The sequence below is a fragment of the Platichthys flesus genome, chromosome 1 (assembly GCF_949316205.1).
Source record: "Platichthys flesus chromosome 1, fPlaFle2.1, whole genome shotgun sequence".
Lineage (NCBI taxonomy): Eukaryota > Metazoa > Chordata > Actinopteri > Pleuronectiformes > Pleuronectidae > Platichthys > Platichthys flesus.
In genome coordinates, this window is record NC_084945.1 from 17,547,628 (window position 1) to 17,572,721 (window position 25,094).

A 25,094-nucleotide genomic window follows, 5' to 3' on the forward strand; every position below is an offset into this window, starting at 1 on the left:
AATTGCAAATTTTCTTGCTTGTATTAGCAGTCCTTTCTCTCCTCCTCCTCCTCTCCATGGTTTAGTCCAAAACCTGCACTCATCATCCAATTTCCCCTCCCCTGCCAGTCTGTCTCCCTCCATTCCTCCCCTTCCTTCTCTGCCTATTTAACTACCATGGCAACAGGTGATGTGGAGGCTCTCATAGGACTATGTCTCAGGAAGGATAACATGCATGTGCTCAGACACACACAGACACATTGTGGTAGGACTTAAACAGTGAAACCATCCAAAGAGTAGAGCAAACAAGCTCACACAAGGAGCGCAGAGAGAAAGTGGGAAAGTGGGAATAAAAGAAACCAAGAGGCATAGGAGAAAGACTCAAATGTAATGATAGAGATGTAGATTGGAAGCCAAGAATGTGACAATGGTGTTGAATCAGATAGCACCCACACACTTGCTAGCACCATGCAAGCCACCTGTGCATATCCATCTGCTCAACACCTAAATGCTCTTTAAGAATGAAAAAATAATACACTATTTCTGGCACTTGATGCATACAGAAACCAATCATTCCCACTCAATCCCACTATAAACTATATTACTTTATATTATTATGTTTTTAATAAAACTGGTTCATGTTCATGGCCACGGTAAATAAAACTAATGTTGATCAAAGAGTGGATGCATCAGACAGTGCATGCACAGACTGGATTTGAGGTGAAATGTGCATAAATCACTGACAGATTCTGGAAGTTGGACAGGAGGTTGGCGAGCATAGCTGGGTGAGTCATAGATCGAGTAGGAGGCTGTAGCTGGGGTAGTGCATCCAAAGAGTTGGAGCAGATAGGAAATGGATGTACACAAGGAGATGAGCAACTCACTGCCTGGCAACCAGTGAATTAAAAATGTTGCTCCAGCCATTATTTGAAACTGGTTCATTACATTTTTTTTGCATGAACAGAACTCAACTAGTTGGTGATGCTGGTGAATGTGGAATCTGCAATACAATAACCTAATTTTCTGATATCGAAATGAAAGATGTCTCGGGGTCAAAAGGTTTGAAGGCAGTACCTGTCTCAGCTTGCACTTATTTTACCGGTTTAAAGCTCCTTGTGCTTTTTTGCCTTTATATGGGAGATATTTTTCTAAAGTGGAAAGGTGCATGTGGCTTGATAAGTGTAAAATTAGTAGCACTAGAGTTCTTAATGCTGACGCTGTTACTGATCTGCAGTATGCTGAAAATGTTCTTTCAGCCTTTTGTTGAGTGGCTTTGCGTGAGAAGGGGATCAATTGTGTGTTTGTATGTTAGTGTGGAGTTGGGCTTAGCAGTGAGGGTTAAACAACACACACACACACACACACACACACACACACACCCCCCCCCCCCCCCAAGGCTGGGTCATGGGTTCAGATTAAGACCATAAGACATGGATAACCTATATTTGTGTCGTATCAGAGCCGAACGATCGAGGGCTTTGTGCCAAATGAACGTTTAGATCACAGTACATAACCCGCAGAATCCATAATATTCATCACACAGAAGCAGGGAGGGGTCATAGCTGGCCAGGTGATAGATTAATCGCATCGAGAATTACAGAGAATTCTCGATTCTGATTGGCTGGAGGATGTGGACTAACTTTTATTAACTGGCATATTTGCGTCGATATGGACATCAAAATCAATCGGTGGTGGAAGGAGGCAAGAGGCAAATAACTTATTATTTCTTACCAACACTTGACAGTATCTTCAATTATGAATTTTCGTATAAGTTATTAAAAACATTGGGGGAAAAATCATTTTTATAGAATTCTTAATTGAATATCTTCACATTTTGTTCGAACAAACTAAGGAATTTCAATTTGTCAGATAATGCTTGGCATTTTTCCTTATTTGACTCTTATTACTTCAGCAATGAACGTGTAAATTGTCCAAATAACACAGTTGATATTGTCAGCAATGCTGTCAGACCTTGCAGTTCTGGTCCTATGCTGACAATATATATAATTGAAATTAAAAGTTAGAAAAGTAGGAAATGGTAGCGCAAAAGTAGGTTTCCTTTTTTCATTTGATCTGATGTAGTTACATTGGCAACATTATGACAATGCATACAAATGTATATAGTCCTACACACTGAAAATATTATAAGGTGAGGGAAAAAAAGGGCCTACACAACTATTTCATACAGTTGTAGTGGAACCCAGTGTTATATTTACAGTGGGCTACAGGGCAGTATTTGAACAATGAAAAGTCTCTTGAATCTTTCCTCAAATCTCTCTTTAGTGAGCATTGTGAGGCTGGATAAGCAGTAGTGGCAGCTATGCTGATGGGAACGGCCTGCCAAAAAACAGCACCAGGCAGTGCCTTTGTTCTGTGCATAAATAAATGATTGCTTTATTTGGGCTAGCAGTCTCAATAGACTCCGTCAGAATAAGCAGGATAATCAAGAGTTCAGCTGAAAAAAGGAACTTTAAAACTGAATGAGGACCTGTCTGTCTCTGCCAAAGAGAATAGGATAAGCCTCTTCAGATGCACTGAACAGCGTGAACGCACACACACACACACACCCATATCCACACACAGCACAACCAAGCAATTACACACTCACAAAAACATACCTCTATAAAACCTAATTCTCTCTTTCGTATTCACACAGAGGGGAAAAAAACAGACCACACTTACACACAATAACCCCGAACTCTTCAGACTTGGCACAGACACGTTCTCTGTTGTGGGGACCCGGTGGCCTCAGGGTGGCCCTTCTTAGAAAGAGGAGACTTATTTTGAAGGACAGGACCCCATGTTGAGAGAAACACAAACACTGGAGACAGTAGGGTCTGAAGACTTTACACAACCTGTCACCTTGTCAATATTTCCCTCTGTATAGTCACTGATATTCAGGCTTTGCTCTCTTGCCCTCTATGTCCTTTCTGACCACGGTTCAATGTTTCAACTCTCACAACTCAAATAGCAGTTCGACAAACATTCAATCAAATTTTCTCATTACCATAATAAGACGAGCTGCAATGGTAAATCCTTTCCAAGGTGATGGGACACAAAAGTGGGATATGAAATACTCTTAAATGTCTTCTCAGATTTAACTGCCTGCCTTACATCATATTATATTCCATGGTTTGCTACACCACAGAGGGTCTGTTCTGCTACTGACCGTTAATTTGATTGTTTGTTTGTCAGCAGGTATACGGAATCTGAGCATAATTCCACAAAACTTGGAAGGATGAGACAGAATAAGAAAGAACCCATTACAGTTGGAACTGTTGGGTTTCTCTATAAATTTGAAGGTCTTCATCTTAATATGTTATGATTTGGTGCTTAAAATTAAACTGAATTGAATACCTTTTATTTGACTTCATATTTTTTTGCCATGGATTTTGTGAAGCACTTTGTAACCTTGTTTAGATATCGGCTATACAAAAAATGTTATATTACTATTACATTTTAGGGTGGATCTGGATTTCTCCTCTTTTCTTTTCTTTGCGACATACGGTCTTTTCTGAAATTTGTCCCCATTTTCCCAGGGAGAACTTGTCGAAAAGGCACACATATCTACAGAACTGTTATTTATTTTTTTTTGTGTTTACAATAAAATTTGTATTTAACAAAGGTTTGTGATCCTCAATAGTTCACATGAATGCAGTAATGTATATGCATTATAACATAGCCGAGAAAAGGAAATAAAATAATAATATGCAAATCTTGAAAGGAAATTTTAAGAGCAGATTAAGTTTAAGGCTCCCTGAAGTGACAACTCCCCCTGCGAGCATTTTCTAAAATTAGATTTTTTTTTCTCCCCACCAATAACCAACTATTACTGAAAAACCTTTTTTGATCAAAAGTGCTTTCAACTGTCCCTAATTTCAGTTGAGTTTCATTTTCTTCTAATTTACTACATTAGCATCACATTACTGTCAAATTGCCACTTGAATGTGTAACCAGAGCCCTGCTGAATGAAGGGTGAATGCCTGACTGTGTTTACATTCACTTAAGTGGTGCGTTTACTGCCAGCTTTTTGCAGTACTTTAATGTATATGAAGAAAACCCTGGTTCCATTACTCAAGGTAAGAGATTCAGAGAAACACAGTGAATAGTACTTTCTGTTGAGGAAACTGCAAACACAATGTAGCAGTGGATCCTTGATAAAACGCTCTCTATAAAATAAATACATTTAAATTAGCTGGTTTCCATGGAAGAACAGGAGACTGTAAATGTCAGGCACATAGTAAGAAAACCTGTTCAACCTATTTGGAGAGTCTGCTCTGTTAGTCTGAATCCCTCATTAGCAAAAGAGAGAAAAAATAACTCCTTAAGATGACTTACACGTCATGAGCACGTTGCTTTAGAAAGGAGATTCCGAATCTGACATGTAATGACCACACAGATGAGTGTGTATTTGAATTTTCATTAATTTTAAGCCCAAATTCGATTTCTCCAATTACCTGGTTTTGTGCTATGTATGTAAATATAGTGACTGACAGCTCTAGATTAATTCGAGCAGAGCTAGGGTTGCTGTCTATTTGCTTTACAAACACTGTGCTCTATTGTGCCCAAACCCCCAAAGTCTTTCACTCTTTATGAGACCAGGGGCTTTCTAACCGCTTTCACTCAGCATCCAAACAACAAAGATTCTGTCAGAGTTGTCCAGAAAAACTCAGTGAGGTATAATGAAAGCAAAGAGTACTCGGGAAGTATTCTTTCAGACAGGGTTTCCCAAACTTTTCAGGCTTCGACCTCCAAAATAACAGTACTAGGAACTTAGGACCCCCGTTACCACAAGGGATTTTGATTTGAGTAAGTTAAGTAATTCCCTTTATGCGCATGTTGTAATGTACCCTATGATGTTGTAAAGTAACTTCAGAGGTCATGTAGGAAAATCACAAGGTTGATGTAAACATTTAAATGGCATGAGTTTATCTTAAATTAAACTACTTTTTTTAAATCTTTAATAACAATAAGAATTCTGGCAAAAAAATGGTAATCCGCCCGGTAGTATTTGTGTAATGTTGCTTAAAACCAACAAAAGTGGTGAAAAGACATCCTCCTTGCTTAGGGAACTGTAGTCTCAGCAAGTTTTTAACTGATTTGTAAGGATGTAAACCAGCCTCTCTAGTTTTGGCGTTTCTGTCTCAATTATTTAAAAAACTGAATTTGACATCAGGAGAATTCGCAAAGATATCCAGTTAATGAATGTTAATGGAAAAGAATTCCCTCTATCTCACTTTAATTACACTAAAGGAGGAAGACAACCATCTACCTAATGATTCAAGAGGAAAGTCCCTGACCGAGCAGACATCTGGGCTCCAGAGGCCTCAGGCATGGCAACACTCGCATGATGCGTGCCAATTCATTTATTTTCAGCCATGACAGAGTGGCTGGTATTGTTTTCACCTTTTGTGTGCATGCACCCGCTCAAGGCAAAATGTGGTCCTGAAGACACATATTGTTGCAGCAACTATCACAGAGGTGGTCTTGAGTTCTTTAGCAGGAGTTTTTTTGTGCTTACTTGCCTGTGGACAGATAACATGCAACATACCAAACTAAACCCTTAAAACAAGACACCACATTATCTAAACAAAAATAAGTTTTTACAAATGTATAATATATATTATATACTGAACAGTCTATTATACGTCAAGCATGTTCCTCAAAACTTACTCACAATCAAGGGAAGCATTATGTTATTAAAAGTATATATAAGATAAAAAGTAGAAAATGTTATTTGAGGAAATATTTTTCTTTTACAATAATTTAATTGTGCTTTTAAGGGGGATAACCTTTACTTATAGCATTGTGTTCATTCCATGTGATCAATTTCCATCTCTTAGTGAAGACACACAATCCCAATGATGTCATGCATCTAAATCTCTGTGTCTAACATAGACCTTAACTATGTCACAACCTGCAGCACATCCTCTGGGAACCATAACGCGCAGTGGCAGCTGGACAGCACAGGCATATGGCCTTTGTCTGATGGCCTAAGTAACATGCAGTCACAAAAGCATTTAAACATGCAAGCACACAGACACACACGCAAAAACAATATTCCCAAGTAAATCATTACACCATTTAAACACTCTCCTATTTGAAAGCCATTTCCCCTTCCCCTCTTATGTTTCATACTGTCTCACCCTCTTCGCTCAGGTTTAATTGACTATTATGGCAGATGGGGTGGAGGTTGGTCTATGGGAATCAATGTCTTCATTGTGGAACTGAGAGAGAGAGATTAGCAGTTAGTTAGCAGAAGTGAGAGATGACAGCTGGCACCGTTAACCTCTCCTGTCACTCTCCCTCTCACTCTCTAAAAACACACACACACACACACACACACACACACACACACACACACACACACACACACACACACACACACACACACACACACACACACACACACACACACACACACACACACACACACACACACACACACACACACACACACACACACACACACACACACACACACACACACACACACACACACACACACACAAAATACGAGTATTCAGTCAGTCCGTAGCCTAACTCAGCAATTACAAAAAAGAAAAGAAAGATCTATACACAAAGCCTGTCACTCAAACATTGAATAAACCAGGCCTCACATGTTAACCATTTCAAACAATCGAGGACATTACATTTTTGCTTAGCTTGGAATCTAAAAGGAAGAAGGAATAAAGGCAATATTTCCAGTGTCAGTCAAGACTGGGGATTCTCCAAGGTCATATCACCACAATAGAGGTTTTTTTTCAACCCGGGGCTTGAATGTGTTTCAACCTATCTGAAAGATGAATCACAACAACATGTTAGCATCATGACTAAGAAAGATCAATCTACTACGGGAGAAAGACAAGAAAGCTTTGCCACTGAGGCAGAGCAAATACGCATCGTGTGATATGACCTAAAAACAACAGCTGCCGACAATGGCTCCAATTCAGTTAAGGAATCTGCAATACTTCATGTCAGTCTGGCAGCAGATGTATAAAACGCCCAAACAGAAAAACAAATTGATGTTTCTGAATTCCTCATCTCCACTGTTCCTTTGAAGGGCCTATTATGAATTAGATCCAGCTTCAGAGGCTTCATCTTTTAAGATAAAACGCATCTGACTGTAAACAAGGATTTTAGCTTTAATTTTGTAAAACTAACCAAACACTAAAGCTGATGGACAGACTAACGAAAATCAGGAACTCTCAAACAAATGTCACAAATTTTCTATACAAATCCACTTGGATTTCACAAAACCACAATAAAAGTAGGATAGCACTCAATAGAGTGCACACCTCAACAAAGGCCCAACAGTCCCCTTGATTTAAATCAAACTGTACCAAATTGATCAGTCCCTTAAATATGCCGGAGCTTTTTCATCAAGATCTCTCTATCGATTCTTTAGAAATTCACAAAAATGTCACCAAAAAAAATACTCTGTTAAAAATATACAAAGTATAAAACATTCCATGATCCGATTCCTCTTTCGCATTCCACACTAAAATGACTGGGTTCTCCCCTGAAGCATTCCATCCTTCCACCAAGATCTGTTGAAAACTGTTAAGTTGTGTTTGTGTCATCTTGCTTACAAACAAACATGCAAATCATCTGTCAAACTAATGAACAGGGAAGAAAACATTATTTATATGGACATGTAGGAACCCGCAGAATTAACTGCAGAGGAAAATCATTAAAATGCTCCATTTCCCATAGATATTTTTCTACTGCAACATGCAACGGAAATATTTGTTTTAATTTATGTGGATATTGTATATTATCTACACATGACAATACAACAATAACCTTGTAGATGTTAATTACTAAAGCACGACGTGGAAGAAAATGTGGAATCCTTACAAAAACCTAAGATTTATTTTTCCCAGTAACAGATTCGCTTGAACACTCATACCAAGATGTGGATGCATGTCTCTGTACAAACACACACACAAGTTGGTGTTAGGCAGCCAGTGTCCCATGAGATATATTATTACATTTCCACTAGGGTTCCCACCAGGACTTCCATGCCTGGTCAAAGCAGACCAGAGCAGGAACAGTAACGGGGCTCCTGTTGCTACACAACCATCTTCAGAAAGCTGTCTCTTCCATGACTGGAGGGACGGAAGGTGTCAGTTACTTCTTATTCTGGGTCAAATCAAGTTCAACAACAGATGCCTCTCACAATCCCTGACACAGCGTGTTTTGACATGACACTGGGGAATTGACTTGATTTAAAAATTTGCATGGTCCTTAATGTGCTGAGTGAATCATATAACAAAAGGATTGTCAGCACCTTAGAAAACCAACTGAGCAGATTCAGAATGCATGGCTCTCCATTCGAAATAAAGCTGTTGAACTGTTAAAGCTGCATCTTCATCCACTATTCTCTAAAGGGAGAAAAAGGAGGACCTGACACTTGTGATCTTGACAGTCTCCTGCACTGCAAAATGTTGAAACCCTGTTCTGTGGTTAAATATTAATGTAACAGCACATAAAATTTAGGCATGATCTTTTGGCTGATTCATCTAACATGGGAAAACATTAGCATTTAAATCACAATAAAAATCTTTCAAGATTAAACACGCAAAGTGCACAGGGAGCAGTGGCCTTGTCAAAATTCATCTGCTTTTCAACAGGGGTAATATAATATGGCAACTGCGAACAGCTGGGGGCAGATTTATTTCATCGGATATTTGCTATCCTTCTGTGTTCCTTCAAACCATCAACACAGTTGCATGGTAGCCAAAACATGGCTCACGCTATACCAGCCTGTACTGTACAGACATTTGAATGGATAAACAGATAAACATGTGTTCAAATAAAGGTCCGGATATTGAATTATCTTAACCTGACTTGCCTCTAAAACAGGCTGGGTCTTGCCTGTAGGGATCTTGTCTTTCTGTTTATTCTTTGTTTGAAAAGAAATTATCTTCTTTTACAGATCCAAAATTACTAGTTAGCCATAAAGTAGTTTGATAAAACGAACACACCCAAACGTGTCCAGATCCCATAGACAGAACTGACAAACACTTGACTGCAAACAGGTAATTATGTTTCGTTATTGAGCAACACCTGGTTCTGCGCACTCCCTCCCTATCTGGGGAGTAACAAAGGAGTAGGAGAAAGAGGTAACCTGATAAAGATGGATAGTTTGTGTCAGTACTGCACTCAGACTGTGTGTAACATTGCATTTTCACCTTCCATTCCTTAAAACCACTGCTTTGGAATTATCAGTCACACAAGCACCTTATTGTAATTCATATTTTTCTGCAACTGCTGCTTCTCAGATGGCAACTTCTGTCTTATCAGCTACTGTTCACATTCAATAAAAACTCATGAGTGTGTGTGTGAGTCCATACATTCATCTTTGTCTACATGAGCAGTTACACGTGCTGAGAAGATGGAGCTGTAACGTGAGGAGCCTACACTGACTGTCACCTTTTTCTCAGGTGTTCCACGGCTCCTGTCAACTCTTTGATATTACATGCCTGCGTAAAAAGCCCCTTCACAACAAGCGTGCTTCCATCTATCCATTTGTTCTGGAATCTTTACAAAAAACATTGTGTGAGATTCATTTGTATCTGTGCAAACCATTTCTGTATTCTGAGGATAAAGGATATGGGTAATTTGTAGGTGGATAGGGTGTAGTGTGTTATGCTTGCAGGGGATGTAATAAAAAACACTCAAATTACAAAACTGCTTTGATTCAGTACATTAAAATCACTAATCAGCCTGAGGTGGATTTAGTTATGATACACATACACCACACACACACACATACATATATATATCAAGAGTACAATATCTTTTGACCTTAGGCCACAGTATTTTTTATTTTAATATGTCAATGAATTTAACATGTCAGATACGATTGTTTCTGAGCTACACTCGTCTCTGACATGGTCTGTTTACACTGTGTGTGAGCTTCTTTTGTCCTGAGCAGGTGTGACACTACAATGTGAAACAGCAGGCAGACGCTTTGTGGATGTTTCTTTTTGTCACCAAGACAAAGAAATATGTACATTTGCAGTAAATTGTAAATTAATATTCTGCTTCAATGTGTATGTTTTATTAGCACTGTGTAATCTTAGAAGCAGCTATCACATTTCCCCCATGTGCTGTGATACTGATACATGCAGCATGCACTGTCGAAATGACACACACACACAAACAACCTACCTCCATGGCAAGAGAGGCCGTCTGCTGGTCATAGTGGTTCAGTAGATTGGGCATGAAGGTGGTGTTGTAAGGCAGATCCTGGCACATTCTCAGCTTGATCGGCTCACAGCTGAACTCGCTGTGGCTCTCTACAGACTCCACTTGAATGGACAGAGCGGGTGTAACCAGGGAGAGGAGTAGTAGGACCACAGAGATGAGGGGGAAAGCAAAACAGACAGATACTCGCTGTCTGCAGTAGACTCTTGTCGTTTGGGAAAACCAGTCTTCCACACATCCTCTTCCAACTTGCGCCTTAGTGTCCGATATTTCTCCACGGTGGCTCATGGTGGTGACGTCCCCATCCCCCAGATGGCCGCTGGATGACATGCTGAATTTATTTCTGAAGGTCCTTAACATGAGAAGCAGCTGAGTCCGCAAAGGAGGTGGGTACACTCGGGAAATAGATCCCCAACATCACATGTGGCAGAGTATAAATTCATCTGTAGGCCATGGATGAATTGAAGAATTTCAAAACGTTATTTAGTTCTCAGTCAAAAATAACATGATGCCTCTCCATTTCCTGGTGCTCCCACAGTCAAACACAGATTCCTTTTGTTCCATCCCCAAAGTGGGAGCATGTCCCTGGAATAACAGACGTCTGCTGGCGCTCTGTGTTGTGTGTCTCTTCCTTTCCTCACTCTTGCTTTTTCGAGTAATATTTTGAAGAATCACCTGAGATCCAGAGTCCACATCCATATGTCACCATCCTCCACAGGAGCTGGTTGATTCCTCTGCAAGTCCCAAATTGCTGCCTTTCCACATGCGGTCAACTCACTGGATTGGATTCATCAAGCAGGTCCTGCAGGTTTAGAAAAGAAGACACAAAGCCTGATGGTCAAAGCAAGCAGACAGAGAGAGAGGGTTTGCATGGAGTAAAGTTGCACTCTATCAGGTTTGGTCTCTGATCTGCCACACCCTTGTTCCTGCACGAGTCGGGATTAAAACACCTGATGAGGTCTCTGAAACAACGTGGCGGACTGTTTGAGAGTCTAAAAAGAGGCGCAGTGTCACATTATCTCCACGTCTTCACCGGGAGCGTCCGTGCTGCAGACTAATGGAGACACGTTCAAAGCGAACCACCACAGCTAGCGCCTGTTTGAAGAGGCGGACGCTTCACCTGCGGCGGACCGGACACTCCCCCCGCTCTCATGTTTGTGTGAGGTTGGCCGGGCAACAGTCGCGCTGCCCCGCGATGTTTCACACTCCAGGGCTCGGTGTCTGTACGGTTCACTTCGCAGAACTAACTTCAGGTAGGAGTCAAAGCTCGGCAAATAAAACATGGCGGTTCAAATAAACAAACGCAGGCGCTCTGTTATTAAGTTTGAACTAACACCTGCGTCAAACGGCTCAGTCGACCATAACGCGCGAGCTACCCCGGTGGCAAGTTAGCTAGCGTTAACGTTACCGATAACGGATATCGATAATAAAAGGAGCACGGTCAATGTGAACGTCCTCACTGCGGTTTCCTGTTCGGCCAGAGGTTAAACCAGGAGCAGCTTTTAAAGCACAAACCTTTCAAATGTGGGCGTCCTCGCTGCACCGAGGAAAGAACCACACACGGTGACAAGCCGGGAGGGGGGGGAATCACCGCGGAGAGAGCGTATCAATCCTGGGGAGCTGAGAGTGTTTGTCACCGCAGCGTCTTCAGCCCCGCAGCGCGCTGTTCGTGCACACGATCCAGAGGCTGACTGGCTTCCCCCCGAAAATGGACGAAATGAACGACTCGCACACTTCCTCTGTGACCTCCCGTGTGAGAGCAGCTCACCTGGTTTAAAGGGCAGCGGGCGGTTGGGGCGCTGCTCCGCCGGCTCCGCTCACTGCAGCACCGCGCGGCCGCTCCTCGGTGTGCAGCTGGTTCCCTGCAGCGTGCAGACCACACATCGTGACCGCGGATTCAGCGTGGCCGCGCAGAGACGCGACAAAACGGTCCCCAGTGGACGTGTTGCATGGACTGTGTGCACCACAGTATTAACACACATAGAAGCTGGGGGTTTTGTGGGCAGGAGAAATTTTTGCACGTTGTTTATTTAAACTTAATAAAGACAGAATTTTAATTATGATTTGCAATTAGCTGCTTTGTGGACAACTCAAAGCTTCAGCCGCCATGCAGTCTGAGTATGTTTGTGTTTTTCATTTTCCTCCCTGGTTTAAGGGCCTGATTCGAAGGGGGGGTTATTTATGAATAATAATATTGATGCATCCACCTTGGTTTGACATTCAGTTGTGCTCTACCGTGTTAATGCATTAAATGGTGCGCATGTGACTACAGTGCATTTATGTGTACTTCAATCCTCCATGGCTCCGGAGCCAGCAGGGGTGCATGCATCACTCTCAAGGTCACATAAAAGCCATTTGTGGGTTAAATGGGATCCAGCCTGGGATGCACAAATCACACACCAGCGTGTGAAGAAGCACCAGACACAAAAAAAAGATAGCGGAAACCGAAGACCTGGAGATACTAACTCACTCATGGTTCTCAGTGGAGGGACAGTTTTCCTTTAACAAGATAAACCACACAAATGCCTTTCCTGCTTCGAAACCATAAAACAAAATCACTAAATGAACAATAAAGGTCGCCATTAGCTTTTAAAAAGCTATTTTCAATCAACATCACAAAATAGACGGTTTCAGAGTCCACAGCTTCACTGAATAAAGGAGAGTAACTGTTTATGAAACTATTTACCTTGTTTTGAAACAAACAATAGACCCAACAAAGGTTTTGGATTATACATTTAACCACTATACACTAAGTTTTTCAAAAATATATTCATGCAAATTATGAACATTCCCTGTTGATAATATATCAATAGTGCATCAATATATAGCATGCACTGAATATATAAAGTTATTACTGAATTTAATTTTGTTCTAGATCCATTAAATTCAATGACAGATTTACAGTAGAGAGAGGGAGAAAGTCGAGCAAAGGTTCAGTCTTCATTTCCATTTATTTCAAGAAAATACCACAAGCCCGGGGATTTGCTAAATAAATTATTTGATTATATTTAGGTCATTTTTGAAAAAAAAATAAAAGATTGGATAAATTATAAATCAATTACATTGTCTAAACCTTAGCAATGGGACAGCTATTATTTCCATAACAATGTCCAAGACCCAAATGAAAATGCACTTAACAAATGATAATACCGGACCTTCATTGAATATCATGTCACATGACATGATCACTTCATTCCTCCCGATATAACAATAATTTTGAAATTATACACATCATATTCATCCTGTGATTTCAAATTTAACCTTCATTATGTTTTAGTGTGACATCATTGTAATGCCGACTGAAACAGCCACACAGACATGTTGTGATGATATCACTCGACACTATGTCAATATTTATCCCTTACAGCCTCAGGATTAGTGCTTCGTGCTATGATTCCCTTCCACACGATTGAGCACGGCACTAGATTAACCGTTTCATGGCTGATCTGATCTGATCCTCTCTGTCGTTGGGTTGTGGTTGGGTGGGTAGGGGGGTGTGTGGGCTGAGGCTGCTGGCCCACATACTGGTTAAACCTCTTAAAATGACCCCACTTGACATTAAACCCACAACATATACTGTGCATAGGCGCTCAGTCCATAAACATCTAAGCTGCAGTTTAGTTTGATTTAAATTCTGTGGTAGAGAGCATCTTTATAAAAGCATTACTTTAATAACCCCTGCTCCACTGCTTTTTTAGCAATCTGAACCATCTGTGATGAGACCTATGGTGAATCTATAGGTCCTTAATTCTAAATTCTGACCTTAGTTCTGAATTGTTTGATCATTTGATAACTGCATCTGTTTTCACACTTTGCGAATCATTACTTGTGAAATTCAATAATTCTAGCACCAAGCTCACAAATAAAGTTTTTTAGATTAAAAATTAAGAATCAAAAGTACAAAAAAACAAACAAACATGAAAGGTAGTACAGTTGCTGCATCTGTGGCATGTTCATCATTAGCCACAATGGATGCTTATGAACATTTATGAACATTTTTGATGATCTAACAATATAAACTAAAAGCATGTTTAATCTAGTTTGAAGATAAAAGCTGAATAAAAACAATTTGGTATTTTATCGCATCACACACTTGCGAATGAAATTAATTCACATTAGTTACCTCCACTGAAGAGGTTATGTTTTCCTCTGCATTTGTTTGTTTATCTGTCTGTGTGTTAATTAGCAGAACAACGCAAAAACTAGTGGACGGATCACCACGGAAATGAGTGTTACTATGCAAACTGGGTCAAGAAGAAAGTATTTACATTTTGGTGCAGATGCAGATAGGAAGGCAGATTCAGGAATTTTTCTTAACTCTTAACATAGCAAGATTTCAAAATGTTGTTGATGTCCCAGAAAAATAATTAACGATTCTTGATGAAAATAATCAGATATGTTAAAGGGAGTAATATTAATGAGTGTGTGCTATTTGATTTTGATCCAAATAAAAATCTTGATCTTTTTATCTAAAAGTGGTTTCATAAGGTGAATGATGGGCCTCCTTGGCATTGGTGTGCACTCTCTAAAGGCCATTCTCATTTACCAATTAGTGGCTAAAATGAAATGTGTCATTTGTGAATATATTTAGACAAATGTTGATGAGTATGGTTACATCTCCAATACAAAATTATTTTTAATCAGGGCAAACAGTTCAAATATAATACACGCACTTAACAATCAACACTTGATAAAACAGATAATAAACACATTTTTCTGAAATTTAATGTCAAGGTTTATACAAGCTAAAATAATCCTGAACTCAGCTCAAATATTCGTACTTTTGCATGAAATGAAATTGGACATCTTCATGAACAAAGCTTTGTTCTTATATACAGTACTTCATATAAAAAGACATGCTTGGCGTAACATACCTGGTGGTGCAGAATCCAAACAGCCAAGGAGGGATACTGACAAGATGAATGATATCATACTGCAGCTTCCACACTGAATCTACACTTTGGATTGCAAGAGTTTAACATACAGATGTGGGTTTTTTATGTGGCACTGGAAATTAATTTATAACTTATAGGTTTCATTAGGCACATATAGACTAGATGGAATCGGCTGCCTTCTCACAGCTGCACATAGAAGATGAACAATTTGGTTTATATATGAAGCTGTTTGGTAACCCATCTGTGAATCAGGCTTCATTACACCACAAAGCAAGAACTAGACTCGTAGAACTGATTCCACCGCTGCTCCACTGTGACACTCACCCAGCTGAATGCAGGGCAAAATGTGCGTCTGAATATAGGTGCAATGATGGCCTCTGGGTTTTGGCTGTGCTTGCCTACATGGAGTTATATCCTTCCTGAATGTTTTTTGTTCAGTTAGGCATCGGGGTCGAGGCGCTGTCCCATCAGACGTTGGCTATTGGCAGAGCTCTCAGCCTCTTCCTCCAACTGGAAGAAAGAATGATGGGATGAAGAATGAATTGATGAGAACACATTGTTTCACTCTGCGAGTGAGTCAGTGAGTGTGATTGTATTTTCCTTTGACCTACAGTGACTGATGAGGTGGGTGAAGATATCTGTGGACAATTGTATGTGTGTGTTTGACTGCGACCAAGTGTGTGCATGTCTTAATCAAACAGACATTCAGACACACACCACAGATACATCCCTTCAGTATATCCACACACCCACACAGAGACACACCTGCTCTTTGATGTAGCTGTTGCCACAGGGTGCCAGCCCCCTGAGAGCCAGTCCAACAATGAAGCACCAGAGAGACAGTCCAACCTCAAGCGCTGACAGGATCGCACACGGAACCCACAATGACAGGGTGGTTTCCTACAAGACAGAAAGTTGTGGAGACATGGAATATAAAGATATAAAGTAACTCTCCAAGGGTGAGCACTTGCTTCCAAAGTTGCGACTTTAACTATAAAAAACATTCACTTTCACTCTCTTAATAGCATCAAATAACTAATTAATACCAAACTTACCGGAAACATGAGCACTTGAACAAACATCAGTATATTAAGAACTACCTGAATTACAGAAACCATCTTTGAGAAAAATGTATTTGACTTGTACTTTATGTCCCATCCACTAACATGGATGAGGAGGGAATTATGACCTATACAGCAACCAGCCACCTGGTGGCGATAGGAACACTTAGACATTACATTCGGGGAGCAGTCATGTCCATCTTTATAAAACAGTCTATGGTGAAAAAAAATAAGGGGAAAGAAGCAGAAGGATAGAGTAGAACTTTTTAAAGGCAATTGTAAAAGGAAAGTTTACACTCACATAAATGCGTGTTGTATCGAAAGGGCACTGGGCACTGACTGGTGACCGAGCGTTGATGGGCACCTGTGTGTCGTTGCACCCCAGCATCAAACCTTGACCATTGTGGGCAACAGTGATACCAATAGCAAGGAGGAGACCTGTGCAGCACGCCGCTGAGAGCAGTGCGTTCAGGAATGACACAATCAGAAGTCCTAATTGCTGGAGACACATAGACAACATCACATATACAGAGAAAATGAGGTTAGACGGATGAGTGACGGAAGTGAGCAGACCAGTTGTTGAAAATAAATCGACTTCTTACCAGCTTTAACAGGTGGATGTTTCTTGACACCACAATGGCAATAATTCCACTGGCAATGCTCTGTAATTTGAAATGACAACATTCATTTGGCGTGTATTTTAAAGAAACATGACATCATTACCTTCAACAACAACCAGCAGTAAATCTGACACCTCAGTGTAATGAAGTCTGCCCTAAAGCGACGAGTGACTGGTTTGAGAAACCAGCTCCTTGTGAATGGGCAAGTTTAATCTTGTGCTGACAAAGATTCACAGCTCTTTATTAGAGCTAAAGGAGCAAATTATCTGTGATGGCTGAGTTTACACCTGTAGCTCTGATAGTCACTGACATGAATGAGAACTCAACATCAGTTTATTCATGAAACATCCATTTCACAGTAAATCATGGTCCAAATTGCTTGTCTTTTAAAAGTTCTATAAACCTAAAGTTCCTCAGTTTCTTCACCTAATCTGCTCGGATGACTTGGTAGTATATGATCCACTCACCAGCAAGCCAGAGGTGACAGAGATGATGTTGGCGACAGTGTATTCAGTCGATATATGCTGACTGGGTTTGGAAATGTGGCGGAGGACATTGCCGTGGACAATAGCTCCGAGGATGAAGTTAATATGGCCGACCAGGATGAGAGTTAATCCCTTCTTCATCAGCCTCCTTGGCCCTTTTTCCTTATCTGGAAGTCAGACAGCACAAGATAATATTAATACAGTTCATAGCAAGATGGCGTGAGAGCTTGGAACAGGAAGTATGGAGGAGTTTAACAGACTGCGCCTACATTGCCAATATTTAACACAAAGCCAAACCTATTTCTGTTTGCCCAGGACCACTCATTCATTCTGCGCTGTGGCCCAACTGATAAAGGATTTATGTAAAAGTCTGAATAAGTGGGACTAAGACGCACACTACGCTGATCATTTAAAAGTGAATACATTTACCAGTCATTATCCTCTGGAGGAAAACCTGCAATATGAATATTATTTGTAAAGTGCCTCAAATTAAACTTGAGAAGTATACATAACAAATTGTCCTTAATTGTTGGGTGACATGTATACTGATAGAAAAGTATCTACAACAAATTATGATCCATTTCATCCATCTAGCTTTGGACTGCTTTGGACTTTATCTTCAAATGTATATTTGAAGATAAATTCTCATCGGGTAATATATTTATTACTTTTTTGCAGGATTAGTTTCCAGTATACATTTCATTTGGTCTTAGTAAACGTCTGATAAGCAGATTTAAGTCGCGGACATACACGAGTAACGCGATACATTTACATACAGAAGCTTCTCTGACTCTGTTCATCTCTCCTCTCTGTTATTCACAGAGATGAGAGGAGGTAGAGTCGACATTATCTGTCTGTGAGTTACCAGCTCTTATACAGGTCTCACGTTCAAAGTGTTAAAAGCGAAACCGTGTGAGCCCACCTGCAGGCCTGAGGTCAGATAAACCCACGGAGGGAGAAACACGGAGCTGAGACATTACAGATCGACAGCGAGGGGGAGCACAGGACACCAAACACTCACCAAACGTGCACATCTCTCCGCTGCGCAAGATAATTCCTTAGAATCAAAGCAATATCTGCCAATTCCTTTCAGCTCCGGCGACAAACAAAGACTCCTCGGACTGTGTCCACTTCCTGTATGACGTCAGCGAACTCACCTGTGAATCACCTGCAGCTCGCTGGACGCTGAGGGGCGCAACAGTTCACACCATTGGTTGGTCACATTGGTTGGTTTTCACCACTTCTCTACACCAGGAGTGGTGCATTTACATTCTACTGGCTAGTTTTAGGACATATCTTTGGGTTTTACAATCTTAGCAGGTCAAACACAGGAGAACAGAGTAAACAATGCATTGAGCATGGACTAGACATGTTATTTGCAGGAGAAAAAGCAGATTAAAGCACAAAGATACCTGAATACATACATAAAAGAACACTTCAGAAATGCAAGAGAGGAGACATTGGATTATATTTCAGTAACACTGAGTTCACAGTACCTCACAGTAACCATCTTCCAGAGCGAGCTGGCAAGACGCCTTGCCAGAATGTGGTATGCAGCAATGCACATACATTTTGTTCTATATCAGAGGCCTTTTAAAAAATATTGACCCCAGGTATTTATCTATAAAAAAAAGCAAATTATTGTATACATCTAATTTGATAGGTGATAGTTTGGTCCAACACGTCACATAGGCCAAAGAGCTGGGAATGTTATGTTGTACGAGGTAATACAAAACAGCCAAGGCAGAGGGGCAAGTGAGAATGGATGAACAAAGAAGATTTGCTTAATCTGTACATTTTCTTTGGATAGAAAGTGTCTCTGTATTTCTAGGGGAGTCACAGTTTTGCTGCTGGTCAAAATGTGAGGTTCAACTATTAAAATGTAGTAAACCAGTTGAGTGGTGTGTTAGTTGAGTGGTGCGACTCCAGGGAAGGCCTCAATCATTATGATGAGGTTTTAGACCAGACAGAGACTACACAATTTATTACAAAATAAACACCTCTCACTAAGCTGCAACTGTGTGCTTAATAAATGATTGGGTTTCATTGTAAAGCTGATAATCTAGACAGTTATGTTGTGATCAAGTGTGTCGCAGCCTTATTGAGGTTTACCTTTTAAATAAACTTAACAGCAAAGAGTAGAGTGAGCTCATTCAAAAGAATCCAATCTATGGAGGAGTGTTTCAAGGGACCTGGGGGGCCACAGTGAAAAGGGACCTGGGGGCCTTATACTGAACCAAACCGAACCTCACAAAATCTTAAAGAATTGTCATAATTGTGGACTAATAAAATCAGCTGTAGTCAGGGTCTGCTCTCAGTTCATGGGCCACACGCAATTGCATGCTTAAAGCCCCTGCATCCCTTTATACAGAGCAGTGGTTCTCACCTGGTCTGTCCTCCGGACCCACCGTCACCCCTTAATGACAAACCGCGACCCAAATGGAGGAACATTTTCAACTTCTCAAATTTATTGAGATGGTGCTGTTTGAAACTGAGATAGTACAGAATATCACAGTATGCCAACACTCAAAAATGCATGATAAAACAAAACGACCAGCAGGTGCTGAAATAATCCCTTCTACACTCAATTAGCTGCATTTTAATTCAAAACCCAAACTCCATCTTGAGGACACAAGCTAAAGCAACACACATTACAATACAGTGCAAGTATTCAAAAACAACGTGTGTAACAGTGTTGAAAGATTGTACTTAGAAAGTCAAGAGGATGGAGTCATTATGATGTGGGGCTAAATTAATATACTCCCACCAACAGATAGATGAAGAGACGACACACATGAGAGTGGGGTTTTGTGTAAACTTAATTGAGTGAGCACCAGAGCACTAACTATATGAAACAGTTAATTTGCATAAGGGGAAGGTGTGATGATGGGCTATGAGGACACTTTTTATAATCACATGGATTTGAAAACACTTTCCAGAGAAAAGCCAGCTACCACCCACCTCACTGATGAAGCACAGTTGCACCAACTCTTCAGCCAGCTCTTGACCAGATTCATCTGTAACACACAATTGTAGTTATTCACCAATTCATGTAACAGAACGACATAACAGTATCTCTGATGGAGTTGTGCAAATACTATAAACACTCACACAAAAATACTAGTTCAGACTGAGGCTCATTCAGAAAAATATGGACCAGCTGCTGCTTTTAAATCCAAATCCCACTTTAAACACATTAGCAACAACCAAACATCTGATCCTGCTGTTGCATCATCTGTGAACCCACTGTGTTGTTTCAGAACATTCTTTTTTAATTTATTACTCTGGGCATTTAACTGTGGGCATTTGGGCATTTTAGGGATTTTTATTTTTATTAAGTAACATTAATTACAGTTGAAACAACAAATGGGACTCATCTGACAGGAAAATTAAAAAGCCAACATGTTTCAGAGAGCATGGTCTCTTTAGGGCAGGAGACGTTAATATGTTTTAGTTTTTTTAATATTACTCTTTATTCAAGGCTTAGTAACTAAATGGACTGATCCTCCTCTACAACTTTCCACAACTTTATGACTGGTCTAACAATTTACCTTTTCTAATTTTAAATAAAAAATCTGCATTCCATGTAGGACAACTTTTCAACAGCTATGAACTATATATCTTGGGAAAAGCAGATTAAGATTCCAGCAATGTCAGTAATCCATGTTGTAAAGCAGCTGTTCCAGTTTTTGTGATGAAAAATATCCCCTGTAGTGTGCTGTTTTTATAATAAATGGATATTATTCAACAAAAGTGTTTATTATGATTACTTTAGTTGCCGCCCCTATTGGGACTTTCTCTCCTGTGAGCAGAGGACTGGTCAGGGTCGACTGATTTTTAATAACCAAGCTGTCAATTTACAACTGAACCAGGAATGTGGGTGGAACAAGACAAACAAGTGGAGGAGATGGAGCATCCAACAACTTTGACATTAACAAAAGAAAAACACCAGCAGCCCACAGCTGCATGACTGCAGCTTAGGGAGAGGCTTCCCTGCTGAGTCATGTTTTGTGGTTTGATATCAAATCATTCAACAAAGAGTTTAGTTTCAATCTTGAATTCTCTGAAATAAGTTGTTGGAGAAACAAGAAAGGCCAAATGGATGAAACCAAAGTGGCTTGGTTAGCTAGTGACCCAGCACTGATTGACTTTGGACTTTGTCTTGTTGATAAGGAAACCTTTGGAAAGAGTATCCCCTGATATCAGCAGTTAAAGGAACAAGCAGCGTCTGTGAGACTGACTAGTTGCAGTGGTGTACATGGGTCTGAATGTACAGTATTTGTGCCAATGGTGCTAGTGTGTGGAGAAATGGAGGAAGAGCAGAAAATAACAAGTCCATTGAAAGTGTGTTAGTGTGAGTGAGAGAGAGAGAGAGAGAGAGAGAGAGAGAGAGAGAGGAACCTGGGAAGAGATGGACAGATCATGACATAGGAGGTGACAGCTGTCAGCTGCAGTCTTTCACAGGCCCAGCATTCCCCACACGCCTGCAAACTTATACATGCCTACCATACCTGCGTATACATGTGCACATTGGACCATAGTGCCAACATTATTCTGACCAGGGCCACAGTTGCGCTGTGTTTTATTTTCTCTTTTGCCTTCCTTCTCATACGTGTCACCAATAAAAATACTGAAATATTGGTGTAAAATGAAAAGTTTTAACAATTGCTCACTTTTGTTTTACAAAAAACATTTAAAACAGTCTAAAGTTTTTACGGTTATTAAGAAACGATTTGGGGATGAAATCCGAATAAACTTTCACAAATAGCAAGGTTTTTATGACACGCAAGCGACAGTCTCCCTGCTTTAAATAGTCTTGCATGCTACTGTATATTGTGATGCCATGTGAGTTTCAAGCTCTCTCTGGAATCTCACTCTCACTTTCCTGCATGCCTCTGTCGACACACAGGAAGTGCACAATAAAACCATCATGTGTGGTCAAATCTGAGAGAAGATTGGACTTACCTACACAGTCATTCATTACAGAAATAATCTCTCAAATCTCATAAATGTATGTCATCAAACATGTTTTCACTTGGATAAAAAACGAAACGCACAAACTTACCAAAATCATGTTTTTGCCCCACCTGACCGATAAAGCAGGTACTGAATGCTTTTGGGTCGAGGATGTTGTTCACAACATGGAGGCGTTTTTATTTCAGACAAAAGTAGAGCCTGACTGATATGGACTTTGTGGGCAGATGCCGAGACCAATATGAGGAAGCAAAACATTCCCAATATACTAAAAGGTATGTTTAAGCTCATTGAGTATGTGCCAGTGTGTGATTCAGAAGAGTTGTTCTTACAGGAAATGACAAATAGCTAGTTTATCACCATGGTTGGTCAAATTAAGAGTTGCTTCATGACTTTTATTGAAGGACCAGTGTATAGGATTTAGTGGCATTTAGCTGTGAGGTTGTAGTTTGCAACTAACTGAATACCCCCCACATAATATATGTCCACAGTTCCCACCTTATCCTCTAAATCAGTCCATTTAAAATAAACTTGTAAATGTTATGACTCACATGAAACCTTGCACCTTCCTCCACAGATTCAGCATTACACTGCATTTGAATGACCTGCAGAAAAGTAGGGAAAGTATTGGTCTTGCAGTAAATTCTTCATACAAATGTGCAATGTGTATATTGATTCATTGAAAATCGAGAAGCATGAGCCTCAAGATAAGATCACTTATTAATTGTCACCATTGTGACAGCATTGTCTCTATTCAGCAGTATAATCTGTCATACACACCCGTCGTGTCTCCAGCTCTGCAGGTTCAGGGGTTGGGGATTTGACCAAAGGGACGACGACAGGAGATTGAACCGTCTCCTGTTGAGGCTGCTGAGGACAGGGCAGCCCGAACGCTGTCATGGGATAAATACCATTCCTGACCCAGGGAGAGATGGAAAGACAAAGACAGGGAGATTTGGAGATAATATGAAGGGGAGAGAAATGGAAATATAGGGTTAGGGTTAGTTTTATATATTAGTTTTATAAAGTTATGGTAAAGAAAAGTTAAGGGGAAATAAATGAGAGATGATGGAAAGATGAAAGAAGATAGACATTTAAAAAATGAATCCATTGCTTACCTAAAAAACGAAATCTTCAACTACATTGGTTATTTTTTTTAATTTCATAAATCAAGGAATCTAGGATTAATGCAAGACTATAGACCTGTAGCATGCCCTGAAAGAACATTTCATTGAGAGAGGTACAGAGATAGTCACATAGCCCACTGCTGCCCCTGTGTGGCCTGAGAGTATAATATCCTTGGGGCTTCATTAAATTAGATTTTCACATGATGCACGCTGCGCTTGCTCAAAAACTTGGAGTACACAACACTGATGTGCTTCTTACCTGACATCCTCCAGGAATTTATCAAGTTCTAAAGCAGGAAACTGCGAAAGCCTATTGGAAAAAATAAAAAATCCCACTTGATAATTTTGTTTGAGACAGAACCACAAATCCATCAGCATCTAGTGGCAGAAACTTGGACTATGGGCAGAAAAGGTCTCTGGTTCGTCTCTGGTTCGACTCCACAGAGAGACAACAAAAGACGAACCTGGATTGATCTGTCCAAAAATCCAAGAGAATTCTCCCTACCCTGTCAAGTGCCCCTGAGCAAGGCACCTTACTCAACCCAACATCTGCTCCCCGGGCGCTGTACATGGTCACTCACTGCTCTGTGTGTCCTGCACCAGATGGGTTAAATGAAGAGGATAAATTGACCTACCATTGCATGAGTGTTGTGCATGTCTGTGAATGTGTTTGGTATAAATAAACAAATCTTAATCTTAATCTTAATCTACATAAACCTTGTTAGCGGAAGGAAGCATGAGGTGCTCTCAAATATCCTGGTAGATGGCTGCGTTGACTTTGGACTTGATAAAGCAAAGTGGACCAACACCTGCAGATGACATGGCTCCCCGAATCACCACAGATTGTGGAAACTACACACTGGACTTCAAGCAACTTGGATTCTGTGCCTCTCCCCTCCAGACTCTGGGACCTTGATTTCCAAATGAAATGCAAAATTTACTTTCATCTGAAAAGAGGTATTTGGACCACTGAGCAACAGTCCATGCCTGCAGTCCACGTTGTCTCTGGTTCAGGAGTGGCTTGACACGAGGATTGCGACAGTTGTAGCCCATGTCTTGGATACGTCAGTGTGTGGTGGCTCTTGATTCACTGACTCCAGCCTCAGTTCACTCCTTGTGAATCTCCCCCAAAATTCATGAATGGCCGTTGCTTCACAATCCTCTCGAGGCTGCGGTTATCCCTGTTGCTTGTGCACTTCTTTCTACCACACTTTTTCATTCCACTCAACTTTCTATGATACGCTTGGATAAAGCACTTTGTGCAATGTCCTTATGTGGCTTACCCTCCGTGTGGAGCGTGACAATGACTGTCTTCTGGACAACTGTCAAGTCAGCAGTCTTCCCCATGATTGTGTATCCTACTGAACCAGACTGACCATTTAAAGGCTCAGGAAACCTTTGCAGCTGATTGGGGTTAATTCCCTGATTAGAGTGGGACATTGTGAGTCGACAATATTTAACTTTTTCACAATATTACAATTTTCGGGGAGATACAGAATATTGGGTTTTCATTAGCTGTAAGCGATAATCATCCAAATTAAAAGAAATAAAAGCTTGAAATATTTCACTGTGTGTAATGAATCTAAATAGGAGTTACTCTTTTTGAATGAATTATCAAAACAAACAAACCTTTGCGTGATATTCTAATTTATTGAGGTGTACCTGTATATCTATCATTAGATTCTGGGTACTTTTACTACTCTTCATACCCAATAAGTCTTTATATTTATTCAACCAG

At 40.4% G+C, this 25,094-nt stretch overlaps 2 protein-coding genes and 1 long non-coding RNA gene across 6 annotated transcripts in view; all 3 read right to left on the reverse strand.

Moving 5' to 3' along the window:
• The window catches only part of LOC133953527 (frizzled-3-like), a 28,657-nt gene extending 16,407 nt beyond the window's left edge, over positions 1 to 12,250 (reverse strand). Inside the window, exons 1-2 of one of the 3 annotated variants that reach the window (XM_062387480.1) lie at positions 11,710 to 12,250; positions 10,159 to 10,996 (exon numbers count right to left, since the gene is read on the reverse strand). In XM_062387480.1, coding sequence (XP_062243464.1) covers positions 10,159 to 10,554 — 396 coding nt within the window. In that variant the 5' untranslated portion in view covers positions 10,555 to 10,996; positions 11,710 to 12,250. The remainder of the gene's footprint in view (positions 1 to 10,158; positions 10,997 to 11,709) is intronic. The other 2 variants (XM_062387471.1, XM_062387463.1) reach the window with 2 other exon arrangements.
• A 2,550-nt stretch (positions 12,251 to 14,800) lies between these two features.
• On the reverse strand, positions 14,801 to 18,635 carry LOC133953540 (keratinocyte-associated protein 3). Of its 2 annotated transcripts, none has more exons than XM_062387501.1 (6): positions 18,413 to 18,635; positions 17,238 to 17,422; positions 16,753 to 16,812; positions 16,452 to 16,649; positions 15,855 to 15,989; positions 14,801 to 15,599 (listed from the first exon to the last, which is right to left on the reverse strand). In XM_062387501.1, the coding sequence occupies exons 2-6, from the start codon at positions 17,394 to 17,396 to the stop codon at positions 15,528 to 15,530; spliced, it is 624 nt and encodes a 207-aa protein (XP_062243485.1). In that variant the 5' UTR covers positions 17,397 to 17,422; positions 18,413 to 18,635; the 3' UTR covers positions 14,801 to 15,527. The 2 variants fall into 2 exon arrangements, with proteins under 2 accessions (XP_062243485.1, XP_062243477.1); XM_062387493.1 differs by having other exon boundaries at positions 18,277 to 18,418.
• A 4,142-nt stretch (positions 18,636 to 22,777) lies between these two features.
• LOC133959088 (uncharacterized) lies at positions 22,778 to 23,666 on the reverse strand. The gene is made up of 3 exons (XR_009921765.1): positions 23,616 to 23,666; positions 23,010 to 23,145; positions 22,778 to 22,834 (listed from the first exon to the last, which is right to left on the reverse strand). It is a non-coding gene; the product is annotated as an uncharacterized LOC133959088 (long non-coding RNA).
• Between the last annotated feature and the right edge of the window lie 1,428 nt (positions 23,667 to 25,094).

What these genes read in the sequence shown, in the direction of transcription:
- LOC133953540 (XM_062387493.1), bottom strand. An exon ending in TCGATACAACACGCATTTAT is followed by an intron (nt 15,990 to 16,451) that starts GTGAGTGTAAAC and finishes TCTGTCTTGTAG; the next exon opens with GAAACCACCCTGTCATTGTG. An exon ending in ACAGCTACATCAAAGAGCAG is followed by an intron (nt 15,600 to 15,854) that starts GTGTGTCTCTGT and finishes TCTTTCTTCCAG; the next exon opens with TTGGAGGAAGAGGCTGAGAG.